The sequence below is a fragment of the Pelophylax lessonae genome (assembly GCF_965119305.1).
Source record: "Pelophylax lessonae genome assembly, chromosome: 11".
In the NCBI taxonomy this organism is placed as follows: Eukaryota; Metazoa; Chordata; class Amphibia; order Anura; family Ranidae; genus Pelophylax; species Pelophylax lessonae.
In genome coordinates this window covers 76,744,467-76,763,580 of record NC_138778.1, presented here as the reverse complement: position 1 = coordinate 76,763,580, position 19,114 = coordinate 76,744,467, and the positions used below count along the sequence as shown (strand labels likewise).

Here is a 19,114-nt window from a genome sequence, read left to right as displayed (position 1 = left end):
AGAGGCTAAGAGTGCGACGTCAGGGCGTCTGACGTCAATGAAGGGTGGAAGGAAGCACTACGCGTTTCAGAGCATGCGCGATGGCCACACCGGGCATGCGCACTCCTTTGTCAAGTGTACCTTGACAAAGGAGCACTTGACAAAGAAGCTCGCAGGCCAGGTGTGGCCGTCGCGCATGCTCTGAAACGTGTTTCCTTCACGCCCTGACGTCACAGTCTTAGCCTCTCCCTGATCCCAGCCTACACGGAAGACACCGAGTGCCGGCTCCCTCCTCGTCTCCCGCTGACATCATTTGCTCTGCAGTCTCAGTGTTGGCTACACTGCACCACTACCATCACTGGACCCCTCAGATGAGCTACTACTTTTACCTAATGTGAGTTACTATTGTGTGCTTTGTTACTATTAAAACCACTGCACGTAGTGACGCTCTTCTTGTTTCTTCCTTTTATACTTAACTTCTTTGATCAACCATGGCGAGGCCTGTTCTGAGTGGAACCTGTCCTGTTAAATCGCTGTATGGTCTTGGCCACCGTGCTGCAGCTCAGTTTCTGGGTCTTGGCAATCTTCTTATAGCCTAGGCCATCTTTATGTAGAGCAACAATTCTTTTTTTTTTTTTCAGATCCTCAGAGAGTTCTTTGCCATGAGATGCCATGTTGAACTTCCAGTGACCATTGTTAGAGAGATAACCCCATATTTAACACACCTGCTCCCCATTCACACGAGACCTTGTAACATGAACGATTTACATCACACCTGGCAGGGAAAATGGCTAATTGGGCCCAATTTGGACATATTCACTTAGGGGTGTATTCACTTTTGTTGCCAGCAGTTTAGACATTAATGGCTGTGTGTTTGAGGGGACAGCAAATTTACACTGTTATATAAGCTGTGCACTCACTACTTTACATTGTAGCAGTGTAATTTCTTAAGTGTTGTCACATGAAAAGATATATTAAAATATTTACAAAAATGTGAGGGTTGTACTCACTTACGTACAAACCCGATTCCAAAAAGTTGGGACACTGTACAAATTGTGAGTAAGAAAGGAATGGACTAATTTACAAATCTCATAAACTTATATATTTTATTCACAATATAATATATTTAACATATCAAATGTTGAAAGTGAGACATTTTGAAATGTCATGCCAAATATTGGCTCACATTCCAAAAAAAGTTGGGACAGGTAGCAATAAGAGGCCGGAAAAGTTAAATGGAGGACCGATTTGCAACTTATTAGATCAATTGGCAACATGATTGGGTATAACAAGAGCCTCTCAGAGTGGTAGTGTCTCTCAGAAGTCAAGATGGGCAGAGGATCACCAATTCCCCTAATGCTGCGGTGAAAAATAGTGGAGCAATATCCGAAAGGAGTTTCTTAGAGAAAAATTGCAAAGAGTTTGACGTTGTCATCATCTACAGTGCATAATATCATCCAAAGATTCAGAGAATCTGGAACAATCTCTGTGCTTAAGGGTCAAGGCTGGAAAACCATACTGGCCCATGATCTTAGGCCCCTTAGATGGCACTGCATCACATACAGTAAGGCTACTATAATGGAAATCACAACAAGGGCTCAGGAATACTTCCAGAAAACCTTGTCGGTGAACACAACCCACTGTGCCATTCACCGTTGCTGGCTAAAACTCTATAGGCCAAAAAAGAAGCCATATCTAAACATGATCCAGAAGCGCAGGCATTTTCTCTGGGCCAAGGCTCATTTAAAATGGACTGTGGCAAAGTGGAAAACTGTTCTGTGGTCAGACGAATCAAAATTTGAAGTTTTTTGGAAAACTGGGACGCCATGTCATCCGGACTAAAGAGGACAAGGACAACTCAAGTTATCAGCGCTCAGTTCAGAAGCCTGCATCTCTGATGGTATGGGGTGCATGAGTGCGTGTGGCATGGGCAGCTTACACATCTGGAAAGGCACCATCAATGCTGAAAGGTATATCCAAGTTCTAGAACAACATATGCTCCCATCCAGAGGTCGTCTTTCAGGGAAGACCTTGCATTTTCCAACATGACAATGCCAGACCACATACTGCATCAATTACCACATCATGGCTGCGTAGAAGAAGGATCCGGATACTGAAATGGCCAGCCTGCAATCCAGATCTTTCACCCATAGAAAACATTTGGTGCATCATAAAGAGGAAGATGCGACAACAAAGACCTAAGACAGTTGAGCAACTAGAAGCCTGTATTAGACAAGAATGGGACAACATTCCTATTCCTAAACTTGAGCAACTTGTCTCCTCAGTCCCCAGACATTTGCAGACTGTTATAAAAAGAAGAGGGGATGCCACACAGTGGTAAACGTGGCCTTGACCCAACTTTTTTAAGATGTGTTGATGCCATGAAATTTAAAATCATCTCCTTTTTCCCTTAAAATGATTAATTGTCTCAGTTTAAGCATTTGATATGTCATCTATGTTGTATTCTGAATAAAATATTGAAATTGGAAACTTCCACATCATTGCATTCTTTGTACAGTGTCCCAACTTTTTGGGAATCAGGTTTTTATATGTATGTGTATGTATGTGTATATATATATATATATATATATATATATATAATGTGTGTGTATGTATATATATATATATATATATATATATATATATATATATATATATATATATATATTACAGGTGCATCTCATAAAATTGGAATATCATCAAAAAGGTCATTTATTTCAGTAATTCTGTTTACAGAGTGATATATTTCAAGCATTTCTTTCTTTTAACCACTTTAAGTCCGGAGGATTTTCCTGCTTAATGACCAGGCCACTTTTTTCAACTTGGCACTGCTCGACTTTAACTGACAATTGGGCGGTCATGCAATGCTGTACCCAAACTAAATTTACGTCCTTTTTTTCCCACAAACAGAGCTTTCTTTTGGTGATATTTGATCACCTCTGTGCTTTATATTTTTTGCAATATTAATAAAAAAAGAGCGAAAATTTTGCGAAAAATTGACATTTTCTACTTTGACAGTTAAAAAATATCCAATATATTCAATTTTTGTCATATATTTAGGTCAAAATGTATTTAGCTACATGTCTTTGACAAAAAGAAATTCTCAATGAGTGTATTTTTAACCACTTTAAGACTGGAAGATTTTACCCCCTGCCTGACCAGGCCATATTTTGCGATTCGGCACTGCGTTACTTTAACGGACAATTGCGCGGCCATGCGACACTGTACCCAAATGAAATTTATGTCCTTTTTTTTCCCCCACAAATAGAGCTTTCTTTTGGTGGTATTTGATCGAATTTAAATTTTTGAAAGAGCGACAATTTTGAAAAAAAAAAAAAAAACTATATTTTTCACATTCTGATATATAACATTCCCCCAAAAAAATTTGCAAATTTAAATTTTTTTAACATTTCAGGCCAATTTGTTTTCTGCTACATATGTTTGGTAAAAAAAATAGCAATAAGCGTATTTTGATTGGTTTACGCAAAAGTTACTAACTACGGGAAAGATTTCTCATTTTTATGTATTTTTTTTTTTACTAATAATGGCGGCGATCTGCGTTTTTTTTTTTTTTTTGCGGGACTGCGACATTGTGGCGGACAGATCGGACCCCTAACTGACATTTTTGACACTTTTGGGGGGACCGGTGACATTACTACAGTAATCAGTGCTAAAAATATGCACTGTTACTGTAATGACAGTGGCAGGGAAGGGGTTAACACTGTTGGTGATCAAGGGGATAAATGTGTGACTCATGCTTACTGATGTGTGTGGGGGGAGGGGGTTGTGTGACACAGACACAGATCGCAGGCTCAGCTATGCTGAATCCTGTGATCTGTTCCTGCCTGTCACAGAGAAGATCTGTGTAAACAAAGCGGGCGGATTTTCCCCGACGATCGGGGAAGAGAGACAGTGATCGCCGGCTCTCCTCCCCTGGCCGCCAAGACAGCAGGGAATCCAGTAATGTAGGTCTATGTCGCTAGACTCAGGGAAACCACCTTGCTGCAGTAGCAGCAACGTGAGCAGTCCTAAAGTGGTCAATTTTGATAATTATGGCTTACAGCTAGTGAAAACCCATTTTTTCTATTGTTCATTGACGGACGCAGTCTCTGATCTTTATATCAGTAGGGTTATGCTGCCCCCTACAGGAGTAGGACACTAGGCAGAAAAAACTTCTGGCTACGCCTAGGGGCAGTCCCAGGGGGTATACCCTCTCTCTCCCTGCTATAGGATGTCAGTTTTAATCTGCCTAGTCAGTAGTAAGGACCTAGTTCCTTGCTTGGATCTCTGGTCATGGCAAAGTTTTTTTCTAGATAGTTTTTTCTAGTTCGCTTTTTCTCCGGATTTTTTTCCTGTGATATCTACAAGCAACTATGCTGGATCTGGGCTACAGGCTGCATATATAAATCCAGTGGTCACCCCAGCTGGCCAACATGCACGCGCAGACCTTAGCTCTGCGCTGGGTAGACCGCAACATAGTCCCACTGGACGGGGACTGGCCCCGCGAGTTATACATCTCGCCAGGTCACATACGACGGGACCTAGGCCCGAATCGCATCGTTCCTATTTGGCCGACAGCCCCCCCACTTTGGCGGAGAGGGTTTTTGCCAGGAGATGGCGCCCGCCTGTTCCTGGTATGGTAAGTAAATGTTCCCCCCTCTTCCCCTGGCGGATTTTGGGATGGACGCGATCCCCTCCCCGGGATGGTCAGACCCTCACAATCCTGGGTTCCCCTCTGTCCAGTCACACACCCCCCACCTACCTTCCCCCCCCCTCCCTACTGGGGATATTGGAACGTTGGTAACTACTCCCGGGGGCTAGGTCCCAGCTTCGGGCCGCAGGGGGGGGGGTGGGGTGCGCCGCTGGCGACGGACAAACAATCCTGTGGGGAGGGGGTTTCTACCTGTCACTCCAGGGCCCCCTTTCCAAGGTTTCGATCCTGTTCAGGAGGCTGGGGGGTCCCCACGAGGGTCTTCGGTAGCTCCACAGGCCGCGCAGGGCTGCCATTTTCTTGTAGCCCATGTGCTCTGAATGAAGTGGCGGCCTTCTTGGTACACCCAGCGCCCTTTTTCTGTGGTTTTCTAATAGGAATCACTGAATGTGAGTTCCTGGAGGCGCTTTTATGGGTGGAGCCCCTACCTATACCCTGGTGCTGATCTTCAGATCTTTCTTTCTGGATCGAGATTGCTGCTGACACGTGCTGTGCAGACGTTCTGGGCCTCCTGGTGCATCTTTGGTGCAGGGTGGTGGGTCTGGGGGGGGGTCTCTCTCTCTCTGCTGGGGGTCTCCACTCCAGTGCGCTCTGCCTGACCTCTTGGGGGCGCGCTGTAGCACGGTGGGACATTTTTTAGCTTTTTGCTGACGGGTTCCCCTGGTGCAACATGGACCCTGCAGAACATATGACCCTGCATATGTTCTGCAATAGTTTGATTTTTTTACTCTTTAACCACTTAAGCCCCGGAGGATTTGGCTGCTCAAAGACCAGGGCCTATTTTACAATTCGGCACTTCGTTAATTTAACGGACAATTGCGCGGTCGTGCGACACTGTACCCAAATGAAATTGACGTCCTTTTTTCCCATAAACAAAGCTTTGTTTTGGTGGTATTTGATCACCTGTGCGATTTTAACTTTTTGTGCTATAAACAAAAAAAGAGTGACCATTTTGAAAAAATAACAATATTTTTCACATTTTTTTTTTTTATATGAAATCCCCCCCCCCCCCCCCAAAAAAAAAATGTAAAAATCAAAATGTTTTAACATTCTAGGCCAATTTTATTTCTGCTACGTATTTTTGGTGAAAAAAAATCGCAATAAGTGTATTTTGATTGGTTTGCGCAAAAGTTATTGCGTTAACTAACTACGGGAAAGATTTGTCATTTTTACTGTTTTTTTTTTTTAACTAGTAATGATGGCGATCTGCGATTTTTATTTTTTTTTTATTCCGGGACTGCGACTTTGCGGCGGACAGATCGGACCCTTGACTGACATTTTTGACACTTTTGGGGTACCAGTGACATTACTACAGTAATCCGTGCTATACATATTCACTGTTACTGTAAAAATGACACTGGCAGGGAAGGGGTTAACTTTATTAGAGATCCAGGGGTTAAGTGTGTCCCTAGGGGCGTGCTAACTGTCAAGGGACGTGGCTTTTGATGTAACCACAGAGACATACGATTCTACATAGCAGGATCGTATGATCTCTGCAGTTACACCAGGGAGAATGACAGGCGGCTTTGTTTACATTAGCTGCCTGCCTTTCTCCCTCTCCAGCGGGAGATTGCGAGTGACCGGCAGACATCGGAGCCGCCGGTCACTCGCGCGGTGATGGCAGTGAACGAGCAGGGGCGGGACCGATACGTCACTTTGCCCAGGAGGGGCTGACCACCGCAGTATATGTACGGCAAGTGGTTAATCTTTGCTGTATTTTTCTGGTTTATTTCCCCATTTATATCTTTCCCTAGCTACTCCATTGAAGCTTTGTTTAGTCTCTTCCTCCAATAGCTACCTCAATGTTTCTCTTTTTAATACTAATGTTTTTTTGTATTTCACCCTCCATGTTCTTTTTATGTTTCTGTTCCAACTCGTGTATCTCTTTTATTATTCTATTTATATGTATAGTTCTTTCCTTTTTTTTTCTGGAGCCTATTAAAATAAATATTCCTCTAATGCATGGGTGTCCAACTTTTCAGCTTCTCTGGGCCACATTGTGTAGAGAAAATTTCTCGGGCCGCATAGAAAATATATACTATAGTTAAGGTATATAAGTAATAAAACGCCACCACGCCCTTCCCGCGCTGCTGCCGCCCCTTCCCCTGCACTAATTTAACATAACTAGAGGATGATAAAATGAACTGGAATCGGTATACAGAGGTTTACTTCTTCTGAGAGATATTAAAGGAACCCTCTAACCACCATGACCACTTCAGTGATTTGAAGTGGTGATGGTGGTAGGAGTCAGAAGCACTGCACATGCTGGGATATTTACAGTTATGTACTGGGGGCTAGTTGCACCCCTAACACACATGACTTAGGCAGCCAGAAAATGTCATGTCCTCATTCATACATGTATGAACAAGGACATGATATATTATGACAATACACAACTGGAAGAAGCTGTGTGGGCACGCAGCGTAACGCGTAGGACGCCAAACCGGAAGTGACGTAGCGACATTACAATTGTTATGCATTGGCAAAGACGAAGGAAAATGTGAGTCTGTTACTTTTATCTCTTTTAATAAAATCACCAAACGGTACCTCACTATTGTGGCCCCATTTATTTTGGAGATTCAAAGGCTCCACACACACCCCCTGGAATATCGTGTTAAAAGGGATAAGTGTGAGAATTAGTGACCGGACCCATCAACCATAGAAAAGGAGGATTACATATGATACCATACAAAGCTGGTTATAAAGCCAATTGAGGTGAGCGCTTAGGACACCTAGTGGCCACTGCATGGAAGAGCACCTGCATGAATTTTGGGAAAGAAAAGGCGTTTGAATATACACCATTTTATTTATATATACAAGGACACTTTGGCACTTTTTCACTTTTGAATTATTTAATTATTGGAAACTTATAAGCACATAATTTATCACTGGCATTTTATTTTTATTTTCATTTTTACAAATTTTGATATATTTAAGGATTGTTTATAGCACATATTTACATCACTTGTAAGAAATATTTTATTTATTAATGAGAATTTTTTTAAATTTTATGCACTGGAGAATATTTATATAATTTTATGCACTGGAGAATATTTATATTTTATTATAAACATTTGAAAGCACTGAAAGTAAATTATTAAATGTATGAATAACATGCACTAAGCACCTTTTAAGCGCGGTACTCCCCCCTGTAATACACAACTGGTTATTAAAAAACATATTGCAACAATTTACACACACTAATGCACATACTTTTTCTACTTTTTTTGCAGACTGCTGGCCGTTACTGCTGGCGTGTACTTCTGGTGCAGTTACTGCTGGCAGTTACTGCTGGCAGGTAATGCTTGTCATGCGGGTACTTCTGGTCATGACGTGAAGTTGGGTACTGCTGGAGGAAGCAGGGGCTGCAGTAGAGAGCAGAGCTGCTGCTTCCTGTATGACTTCTGGCACAGGCAGAGTGCATTTTATATCATTCCGCCTGTGACCTAGCCGGAACTATACAGGAAGCAGCGGCTCTGTCACTGGCTGCAGACATCCTAAGTCCCCCACGGCAGCTGGGGATCGCACGGCACTTGCAGCCTAGTGCGTGCCCATCCAATGCAGCCTTAAACAGTGCCATCCAATGCAGCTTCAGCAGTACCCATCCAATGCAGCTTCACCAGTGCATGCCTATTCAATGCAGCCTCACTAGTGCAGGCCCATCCAATGCAGCTTCACCAGTGCGTGCCCATCCACTGCAGCCTGATCAGTGCCCATCCAATGCAGCCTCACCAGTGCATGCCCATCCAATGCAGCCTGATCAGTGCCTATCCAATGCAGCCTCACAAGTGCATGTCCATCCAATGCAGTCTGATCAGTGTCGCTCCAACGTAGCCTCATCAGTGCATGCCCATCCAATGCAGCCTCACCAGTGTGTGCCCATCTTATGCAGTCTGCAATGAAGAGAGAGGAGAGCCGCTGGATTACACAGAGCGGGAATCTCCCGCTTACCCGGCGACCGCTGTCATACGAAGTCCTGCCTCCTGGAATGGCTCCTATGATAGTAGTCTCTCGATGTGCAAGCGGAGCTTCATATGACAGTGGCCGTTGGGGAAGCAGGAGATCCCCGATCTGCTTGTAATCCGGCAGCGCTCCCCCCCCCCCCCTCCCCTCCGAGGCAGCCTCTGCCCACAGTTAGTTGGAAGCCACTGTGGCCATGCCCCTGACTCGACTTCCTTCCTCCCCAGCAAAAAAATAATTGTCAGGGGGCAGTGGGCCGCATTGACTGTGGTTCCGGGCCGCAGGTTGGACATGCCTGCTCTAATATATGCTTTATAAGCCTCCCATATTGTAGCTATGGGGATATCAGGGGTTTCGTTCAAAAGGAAATATTGGTCCAATTCTTTTTCTACACATCTTCCTACTTCCTCATCCTGCATCAGTTCTTCATTCATATTTATTTTTCTGTGGGACACTGGAAGTTTTATTTCCATGATAACTGGGGCATGGTCAGATATAGTCATTGTCCCTATTGATGTACTAACGGCTGTTTCTATCATCTTGTGTTCTATCATTATGTAATCCAATCTTGAGTACATGGAGTGCATGGGGGGAATAGAAGGAGCAATCCCTCTCCCCAGGATGTTGGATCCTCCAAGCAACTAACAATTGACTATGGAAAAGCTTGTTCCTTACCTTCCTGAGTTGAGGTCCTCCCGTCATCCATGCACTTGATATCCAGGGCCGAGTCCATGCAGAGATTAAAGTCCCCTGCTAAAATAAAATCTTTTTTTTAAAGGGAATCAGCTTATCTATTATTTTTCTTAAATACCTCTTTGGGTTTTTTTTTTTTTTTTTTGACAGAAAATATTCACCAGGGTACTTTCCATACCTTGCAGTTGTCCCCTCAGGAAAATAAATTGACCCTCTGGGTCAAACAAGCTTTCCGCAAGGGAGAACCTTATGTCTTTAATTGCTCTTTTAATTGGTGACTCTCCGTAGTACTACTACTCTAGTCTAAGCTGGGTGATGGAATTGGGGCATCCTCTGCGGGATCTCACCATTAATCCAATACTGAGTTCAGTAGGGGTGGCGACATAAACTAGAGCCTTAATAGGGTAATCTCGACTTTGTTTTCTCTCTTTTTCATTTATCTCCCTGCCCCCCCATTTCTCCCTCCCCCCTCTACCCCTCCAATCTTCAACACGTTTTAGTAAATAGGACAAATCTTTATGAATTATAGTTAATTCTGTTTTTAGAAATTTTTCAAATATTGCAAACATAGCAGCCATTTCCCCCTTCGTAAGCAGGTCGCTTATTGTTTTTTCTGCATTTTGGGCTCATCCAGGGTCAACGTCCAGCACTTGTTCTGGTCTAGTTTGTTTTGCGGTGGCCTGGCCTAATGATGTTCTATTTAGTCCACCTTTTTCCTTTGCTTCCGCTTGTTTCAAGCGGGTTCCTTGTGATTTCTCGAGGGGCAAGTTTTCTGTGCTATCTTCTTGTAGCATAAATTTCTTAATTGTTCCAGGACTGGCACTTACGATGGGTGACTTCAGACGCACCTCCCCTTGTTGACCTGCATCTCATTCTTAAGTTTGTACTAGCTGCCTCCCCTAGATGATTTCAGTCCCCTTTTTAAATTACAGGTTCTATCCCGCTGTTGAAAGGGGGTCACTTAAATTAGCGATGGCTGACATTGTCTATGTCCAAAGAGTTTGCATATATTATAGTATTAGTTATATGATACAATAACTTGTCAGGCAAAAGGAAGGGATGAGTTCAAATGGGGAAAAGAAAACAATATAATAAACACAGCAGGTTCACACGTAAATAACATAATCAGATCTCACCACCGTAGATAGGTTCAATAGAATCAGTAGAGCAGAAATGGCTATCGGTTCGTCACAGCTCTGACTCTCTCTCGAGAGAGACGGCTCTCCTCCGCATCCAGGATACGATCACCAGAGCTGAAACATCCCTCGCTCCCCTCCGGAAGGAAAAGAAGAAAAAGACAATTTCCTTTCCTGAGGTACTGCTGTCTCCTGACAGGCTCCCGTCTTTCTTCAGTGGATAGACGAGTGCACATGTGAGAGGATGGCAGATGACAAAGAGGGTGGCTGATGGATCGGCTAGTTCCTCCTCTCTCTCTTTCTTTGCTGGGGCTCTTGTGTATGCCACCTCCCGCAGTAAGGCTGCGAGGCACCCGGACCGGTCAACACATCGGGAAGGAGTGGACCATTGCGGCTTCTCCCTCTCAGGCAGCCTGGCACTGTACGAGCACAGCTCCCGTATATGAGCCCCGGCAGATCGCACACTAGCCGGGTGAGAGGAGACCGCTAGCTAGCCTGCTGAGGGTGGAGGTGGAGTGCAGGAATCGGTGAGGCGAAACGCCTAGGGGACAGCACTCAATTGCCTCATGGTGGATGGCTCTACTGCTGCTCCCTGTGTTCACGTCCACACCATACAGGCTCCACACCCTCTATGTATGTATGTATGTATGTACAGTGCCTTGCGAAAGTATTCGGCCCCCTTGAACTTTGCGACCTTTTGCCACATTTCAGTCTTCAAACATAAAGATATGGAGCTGCAATTTTTTGTGAAGAATCAACAAGAAGTGGGACACAATCATGAAGTGGAACGAAATTTATTGGATATTTCAAACTTTGTTAACAAATAAAAAACTGAAAAATTGGGCGTGCAAAATGATTCAGCCCCTTTACTTTCAGTGCAGCAAACTCTCTCCAGAAGTTCAGTGAGGATCTCTGAATGATCCATTGTTGACCTAAATGACTAATGATAATAAATAGAATCCACCTGTGTGTAATCAAGTCTCCGTATAAATGCACCTGCACTGTAACAGTCTCAGAGGTCCGTTTTAAAGCGCAGAGAGCATCATGAAGAGCAAGGAACACACCAGGCAGGTCCGAGATACCTTTGTGGAGAAGTTTAAAGCCGGATTTGGATACAAAAAGATTTCCCAAGCTTTAAACATCCCAAGGAGCACTGTGCAAGCGATAATATTGAAATGGAAGGATTATCAGACCACTGAAAATCTATGAAGACCTGGCTGTCCCTCTAAACTTTCAGCTCATACAAGGAGAAGACTGATCAGAGTTGCAGCCAAGAGGCCCATGATCACTCTGGATGAACTGCAGAGATCTACAGCTGAGGTGGGAGACTCTGTCCATAGGACAACAATCAGTTGTATATAGCACAAATCTGGCCTTTATGGAAGAGTGGCAAGAAGAAAGCCATTTCTTAAAGATATCCATAAAAAAAATCAAACTTTTTGGCAACAATGCAAAATGTTATGTTTGGCATAAAAGCAACACAGCTCATCACCCTCAACACACCATCCCCACTGTCAAACATGGTGGTGGCAGCATCATGGTTTGAACCTGCTTTTCTTCAGCAGGGACAGGGAAGATGGTTAAAATTGATGGGAAGATGAATGGAGCCAAATACAGGACCATTCTGGAAGAAAACCTGATGGAGTCTGCAAAAGACCTGAGACTGGGACGGAGATTTGCCTTCCAACAAGACAATGATCCAAAACATAAAGCAAAATCTACAATGGAATGGTTCACAAATAAACATATCCAGGTGTTAGAATGGCCAAGTCAAAGTCCAGACCTGAATCCAATCGAGAATCTGTGGAAAGAACTGAAAACTGCTGTTCACAAACGCTCTCCATCCAACCTCACTGAGCTTGAGCTGTTTTGCAAGGAGGAATGGGCAAAAATTTCAGTCTCTCGATGTGCAAAACTGATAGAGACATACCCCAAGCGACTTACAGCTGTAATCGCAGCAAAAGGTGGCGCTACAAAGTATTAACTTAAGGGGGCTGAATAATTTTGCATGCCCAATTTTTCAGTTTTTTATTTGTTAAAAAAGTTTGAAATATCCAATAAATTTCGTTCCACTTCATGATTGTGTCCCACTTGTTGTTGATTCTTCACAAAAAATTACAGTTTTTATATCCTTGTTTGAAGCCTGAAATGTGGCAAAAGGTCAAAGTTCAAGGGGGCCGAATACTTTTGCAAAGCACTGTATGTATGTATGTACTGTATGTAGATAGATAGAAAAACATAAAGGTCCAGTCTGTAGCACCTTGTAAATTTATTAAGAGTTAAAAACTCATAAAGTTACAACAGTTTCAAATCTGTCAGGATTCTTCATCAGGTATAACCAGCATAAAAGTCAAACTCAAATATACTCTTTATATAACAAATCTCTCCTAGACTAGAAATTAGCAAAACCTGAATCACTTCAATTATGATGCAATGTAATCAAACACAGCTATTCAGAGGAGAAAAATTATAACGGTGTCTCTGGTTACTTTATATAGATGCCTGTAAAAAATAAAAATAACATCTTATAAAAATATTTACAAGAACAAATGCAAATCCTAATCTTTGTTCAACCCCTTAGGATAAATAGTGTCTAATTGTGAAATGCATTACACTTCCCTCTGTCTCAATTTTAAGTAGTATATTTGAGTTTGACTTTCATGCTTGTTATATGATGAAGGATCCTGACAGATTCAAAGCTGTTGTAACTTTGAGTTTTTAACTCTTCTTTTTAAATGAACAAGAACCTCTTTGTTTTTCTATACATTGAAGTTTGGGTGATCTCTTTTGCCTGCTTTGCACCTGAAGAATCTGGTATTCTTGCTGGGTGTGTGCGGCCCTGACCATATTATAGTGTGTGTGTGTGAATATGTAACCCCCTCCTAGGTAAGTGCTAGAGAGAGAGTATAGTTTTACATCCTTTCTGCTTACCATGTATTGCATGTAAATCTATATTGTTCTCTGCCTACCAGAGAGCAGGATCTGCTATTGAGGTCTGCTCAATGGGCTCAGATGCAACTCAGTCTGTCTGCAGAGTGATTCACACTGGTCCCATAGAGAGGCATATTGAACAGTAGGAGGAAACCTGACAAATGAGTGCACAGGTGTTTAGTACAGCCCTGGTGATTTGGCAGAGGAAAGTGCCTCGGTGCATGCTGGGATACTGTAAAAACTCAGGGTCTTCCAGCTGTTTAGCAGAGTCCCGGAGGGAGGGGCTGCTACCGCCTCCTCTGTAGAAGGGTCATGAGGCCCCAGGTGGTCGACCTGAGGGCCTAGAGAGTGCCAGTGAGAAGCTGAACCCAGAGATCCAGGGAAGCTGACTGAAAGGGGAGACACTGGAGGATCTGATTCTGCAGTACAGTGAGTACAGATCTGTGTCAAGAGGCCTGACATGAGGGAGGCCACCCCTGCAGCTAGAAGTGTCAGTGGATGGGTGTCAGTAAAGGGTAAGCTAGTGAGTATCCTGAAGAGAATGTAGATCACCAAGTCTATTGCTGGAACAAGAGTGTGATGGACTCCGGACACCCCGACTGGGTATCTCCGCCAAGAAGCTACTTCCTAAGCACTGGAACACGAGATCCGTTAATCTGGCTATAGGTACCCCAAGAACTAGACAGTACCAGTTTAGGAGTCAACCAGAATGAAACTGTTTATTCAAACTCAGGCACAAAGAGATATACACTGTGGGACACCCCTCTCCCCCCTTAGCAGCCAATCCACATACACATATATATACCATAATAGGTTGATCTTAAGGCAGACAGAAACAATAGAACAATGGGACAAAGGCACTTAACAATAACAAACTCCACCCCACCTCACTATCTAGCAAGGGTCTATGAGACACTCCTACAATATTCTAGAAATCTGAAAAGTCAATTGTTTATCTTCATATATTTTCTGAGGGACACGGTTCAGAAATATCATATCCCCAAGTGAAAAAGCCCCTCCCTCTTTCAACACAAACCACACATATAGAACCCAGGATAACCGGGGTAACATGAAATGCAGTGTGGTTGTACAGCGAGTCTGATTAGTGCTGACCTGACTGGGGTTCTTGGTCACCCTGTGCCCCTAATAGACACAGGGTGACTTACACATAAGAGGGGCCGGGGAAGCTGGACAAGGAGTTTCCCGACCTCTCTAAAGTAATCTGGGTTCCACGAGCCCCCCACCCAAATTGACTGGATATTTAACCCTTTCAATACATGTGGCAGTATGGTCTAAGCAGTGTGACTGCTTCCACAAGCAACCTGGTAAGGCCAAGTGAGAGTTGTCCTTATCCAATGTACATATTTCCAATTGGAGTATCCCACTATTCCCTTCTCCCGTTCAAGTTCCACAATATATTTTAAAGACCAACACCCCTGGACTGTTTATTGAGCAACTAGCCCGTGGGAGTAGGGTTGAATGTGTGAACTGTACCCTAAGTGACTGTGTGCTGGTAATCGGAGGAGGCCCAACAAGTCCTCATACAGCAAGCCCTACGGGGACAGTGCTATATATATATATATATATATATATATATATATACACACACACACACAGTATCTCACAAAAGGGAGTACACCCCTCACATTTTTGTAACTACAGTATTTTATATATTTTCATGTGACAAAACTGAAAAAGTGACACTTCGCTACAATGTAAAGTAGTGAGTGTACAGCTTGTATGACAATATAAATTTCCTGTCCCCTCAAAATAGCTCAACACACAGCCAATAATGTCCAAACCGCTGGCAACAAAAGTGAGTACACCCCAAAGTGAAAATGTCCAAATTTGGCCCAATTAGTCTATTTCCCTCCCCGGTGTCATGTGTCTCAGGTGTGAATGGGGAGCAGGTGTGTTAAATTTGGTGTTATCGCTCTCACTCTCTCATACTGGTCACTGGAAGTTCAACATGGCATCTCATTGCAAAGAGCTCTCTGAGGATCTAAAAAAAAAAAAAAAAAAAAACATGTTGCTCTACATAAAGATGGTCTAGGCTATAAGAAGATTGCCAAGACCCTGAAACTGAGCTGCAGCGAGGTGGCCAAGACCATACAGCGGTTTAACAGGACAGGTTCCACTCAATACGGACCTCACCATGGTCGACCAAAGAAGTTGAGTGCACGTGATTAGTGTCCTATCCAGAGGTTGTCTTTGGGGAATAGACGTATGAGTGCTGCCAGGATTGCTGCAGAGGTTGAAGGGGTGGGGGGGTTAGCCTGTTAGTGCTCAGACCATACACCGCACACTGCATCAAATTTGTCTGCAAGGCTGTCATCCCAGAAGGAAGCCTCTTCTAAAGATGATGCACAAGAAAGCCCGCAAACAGTTTGCTGAAGACAAGCAGACTAAAGACATGGGTTACTGAAACCATGTCCTTTGGTCTGATGAGAACAAGATAAATTTACATGGTTGTTCATTGAGGAAACCATGAATGCCAACATGTACTGAGACATACTGAAGCAGAGCATTATACCCCTCCCTTCGGAGACTGGGCTGCAGGGCACTATTCCAACATAACGACCCCAAACACACCTCCAAGACGACCACTGTCTTGCTAAAGAAGCTGAGGGGAAAGGTGATGGACTGGCCAAGCATGTCTCCAGACCTAAACCCTATTGAGCATCTGTGGGGCATCCTCAAATGGAAGGTGGAGAAGCGCAAGGTCTCTAATATCCACCAGCTCCGCGATGTTGTCAAGGAGGAGTGGAAGACGACTCCAGTGGCAATCTGTGAAGCTCTGGTGAACTCCATGCCCAAGAGAGTTAAGGCAGTGCTGTAAAATAATGGTTTCCACACAAAATATTGACACTTTGGGCCCAATTTGAACATTTTAACTTGGGGGGTATACTCACTTTTGTTGCCAGCGGTTTAGACATTAATGGCTGTGTGTTGAGTTATTTTGAGGGGACAGCAAATTTACACTGTTGTACAAGCTGTACACTCACTACTTTACATTGTAGCAAAGTGTAATTTCTTCAGTGTTGTCACATGAAAAGATAGAATATTTACAAAAATGTGAGGGTTGTACTCACTTTTTTGAGATACTGTGTAGATGTGTATATGTATGTATGTATGTATATGTGTGTGTGTGTATATATATATATATATATATATATATATATATATATATATATATATATATATATATATATATATATATATATATATATATATAAAATAAATATTATAAAATGTTACTTCTTATCACATGTAGTTGAATGCAAATTACAGGCAGTGGGATTGTTTATCCCATGCGCCCCCTATATTTCATATTCACGTGTAAGGATTAGAACTAAAAGTAATGATATCTAGAAAAACCTGGAATATACAAAAACTTACTGTCTAATTTGTAAACCCATAATTGGCAAGTTATTAAGAACCATAGCTGCTGGCTTATATATTCTACCCTACCCAGTATATGGCTAGATGACTATTATGAAGATTTTTAATTGGATATATTGTGGAACCAACCCACACATTGGACAATTTAGAATCAGAGTAGATTATATATCAGAAATCGCTGTAAAACTCCCAGGGACAATGTCATCACATGTATCCTTGTGTGTAGCTCATAGCATGACTCCTTAATTCATTCCCTGTTGACCATTGAATCCTTATAGGAAAGTTATTCAAGCTTTATGAAGCATAACCTAGAATTGCTTAATTGGGGGGGGGGGGGGCAGGGGCAGCCTTAAAGATCACTAGAAGACTCCCAGAGAAAGGTGCCTATGTTATCACATGTATCCTTATATATAGCTTATAGCATGGCACCTTGAATCATCCCTTGTTGGCAGTTAAGTCCCCATAGGAAAATTCTTCAAACTGTGTGATAGCTTATGATACCTGATAAGGGAGCCACCGGCTTAATCAATGAAAGTTCCAAGCCATATAATGCTCAAATAAAGTGATACTTGGCCCTCTCTGTATGTCTTGGGATAGTTTGAAATAGCAAGGCAGTTGAACTGGGTAGAACACTGGGAATTTCATATAAAGGTTAGAAGTACAAAGATTGAGTAATCCCTCTCATTGTGCTGTTGTGTTCTGATGGCGGGGAGACCTCCCCCACCATCAGAATACACTGATCCAGTGCTATAGCCAGCGGCACTAATCATTCGGATCGACTACTCTACAAGCAGCCTGCCTATACATAGATCGAAATTTGGCTGGTCCTTGCTGAACCAACAGAGTTTCGATCCATGGCTATGGCTGCCCTTAGTCTCAGGAGATTTGGAGTGAGATTTGGTAAATAGACTGCTGTGCTGCTGATTGTTCTCCTTGCTGGAGACTATGACTTGAGAAAGCACAGCCCTGCCTCTACTAAGATGACCACCTCCACACAGAGACACCAATGCAGTATAAGGTGTGGTAAGTCAGTAATGGGGAAAGATTAAATGCAAGGAGACCACAGGCAATACCACTGACTTATCCTTTGCCCTCTGCCTGACTTTTTTTTTTTTGGCTCAGCTTGCAAAGTTTGGTTCTGAAAATGATAGATACCTTGCTGACTTGCAAATCCTCTGGGTTACTAAACTGCAGCAAGTGAGGTCAGAGCGAAGTCCTAATTCATCATGTACATACTTGTGACACAGAACGAATATGCCAAATGCCATTAATCAGACAATTGGTAGTTCATGGAGGAGTTCAACAATGGTAGCCTGTATATTTTTGTCATTCCATATTTTCTTTTAGGTTACTTGCTTCAGAATGGCATTTGTCCTTTTTATGAGTACATTTTTTTTTACAGGAGGTTGCACAAAACCTACAGAGAAGGCGGCTGTCGAGCTCCTCATCTCAATGGAATCCATCTACAGAGTGGGTAAGTCCTAATTGAATTAAACAAAATATAGGTACAGAAGGCAAAGACTATGCATGGCAGAAAGTAGGGTTGTCCGGAACATTGATACAAGGAGCTGACCTTTTAATGTTAGGCTTCATCAATACTTTCCACTTGTTAATCTTCTGCTGCGGGATTCCTTCAGTATGCAAACACTGACTTTTTAGAGATGCTGGTCCCAAAAGGCAGCGTAGGGTGTGTGTGCATAGGTTGTGTAAATAATAGGTGCGCTAAAACAATATGATGCATAAACAAATATACAAATAATGCACAATTGCATAAAGTGATGAAGTGAGATCAATGTGATATCAATGATTGAAAGTCCAAAATCCCACTGAGTGCCTTGGATAAACTCAAAACTTATAGGTGCAAAAAACTCTTAAAAATGTTGTGCATTCCCAAAGTCCACAAGAGCTCCAAGTGTTGAAGGTTGAAAAGGTGCACTGTATATGGCCGGTGCTCTATAGTGAAAAATCCCACCACCAACACGCTATCCTCCTTACCAAATGCAATGAATTGGAAAGCAAAATTCATTAGATGCTGTTGGGAGGGAGGAATCAAAATCACCACCCTGTGAAAATGCAGGATAGGCCTCTTACCAAAAATCAGGTAACTCAGCGCAGGGAATATACATAGGTGATGCCTTTTCAATCTGTAGTGATCGGTGGCTGTTTTCTCTAATGATCCGTCTCGTTACTGACTCTCCAGGTTAAACATGGGCATGATGTAAGAAAAAACATATGCAGACCATGGCGTGATATCCCCGGGATAATTTAATGAATAACAAGTGTTGCACTTACATTCAATATG

The 19,114-nt window shown here is 42.9% G+C and overlaps 1 protein-coding gene across 1 annotated transcript in view; it reads left to right on the top strand.

Annotated features, from left to right (window-relative positions):
- HID1 (HID1 domain containing) overlaps window positions 1-19,114 on the top strand; it is a 283,981-nt gene that overhangs the window by 193,003 nt on the left and 71,864 nt on the right. The window contains exon 16 of the mRNA XM_082271220.1: window positions 18,215-18,286. Within this exon, the coding sequence (XP_082127346.1) occupies window positions 18,215-18,286 (72 nt within the window). The remainder of the gene's footprint in view (window positions 1-18,214; window positions 18,287-19,114) is intronic.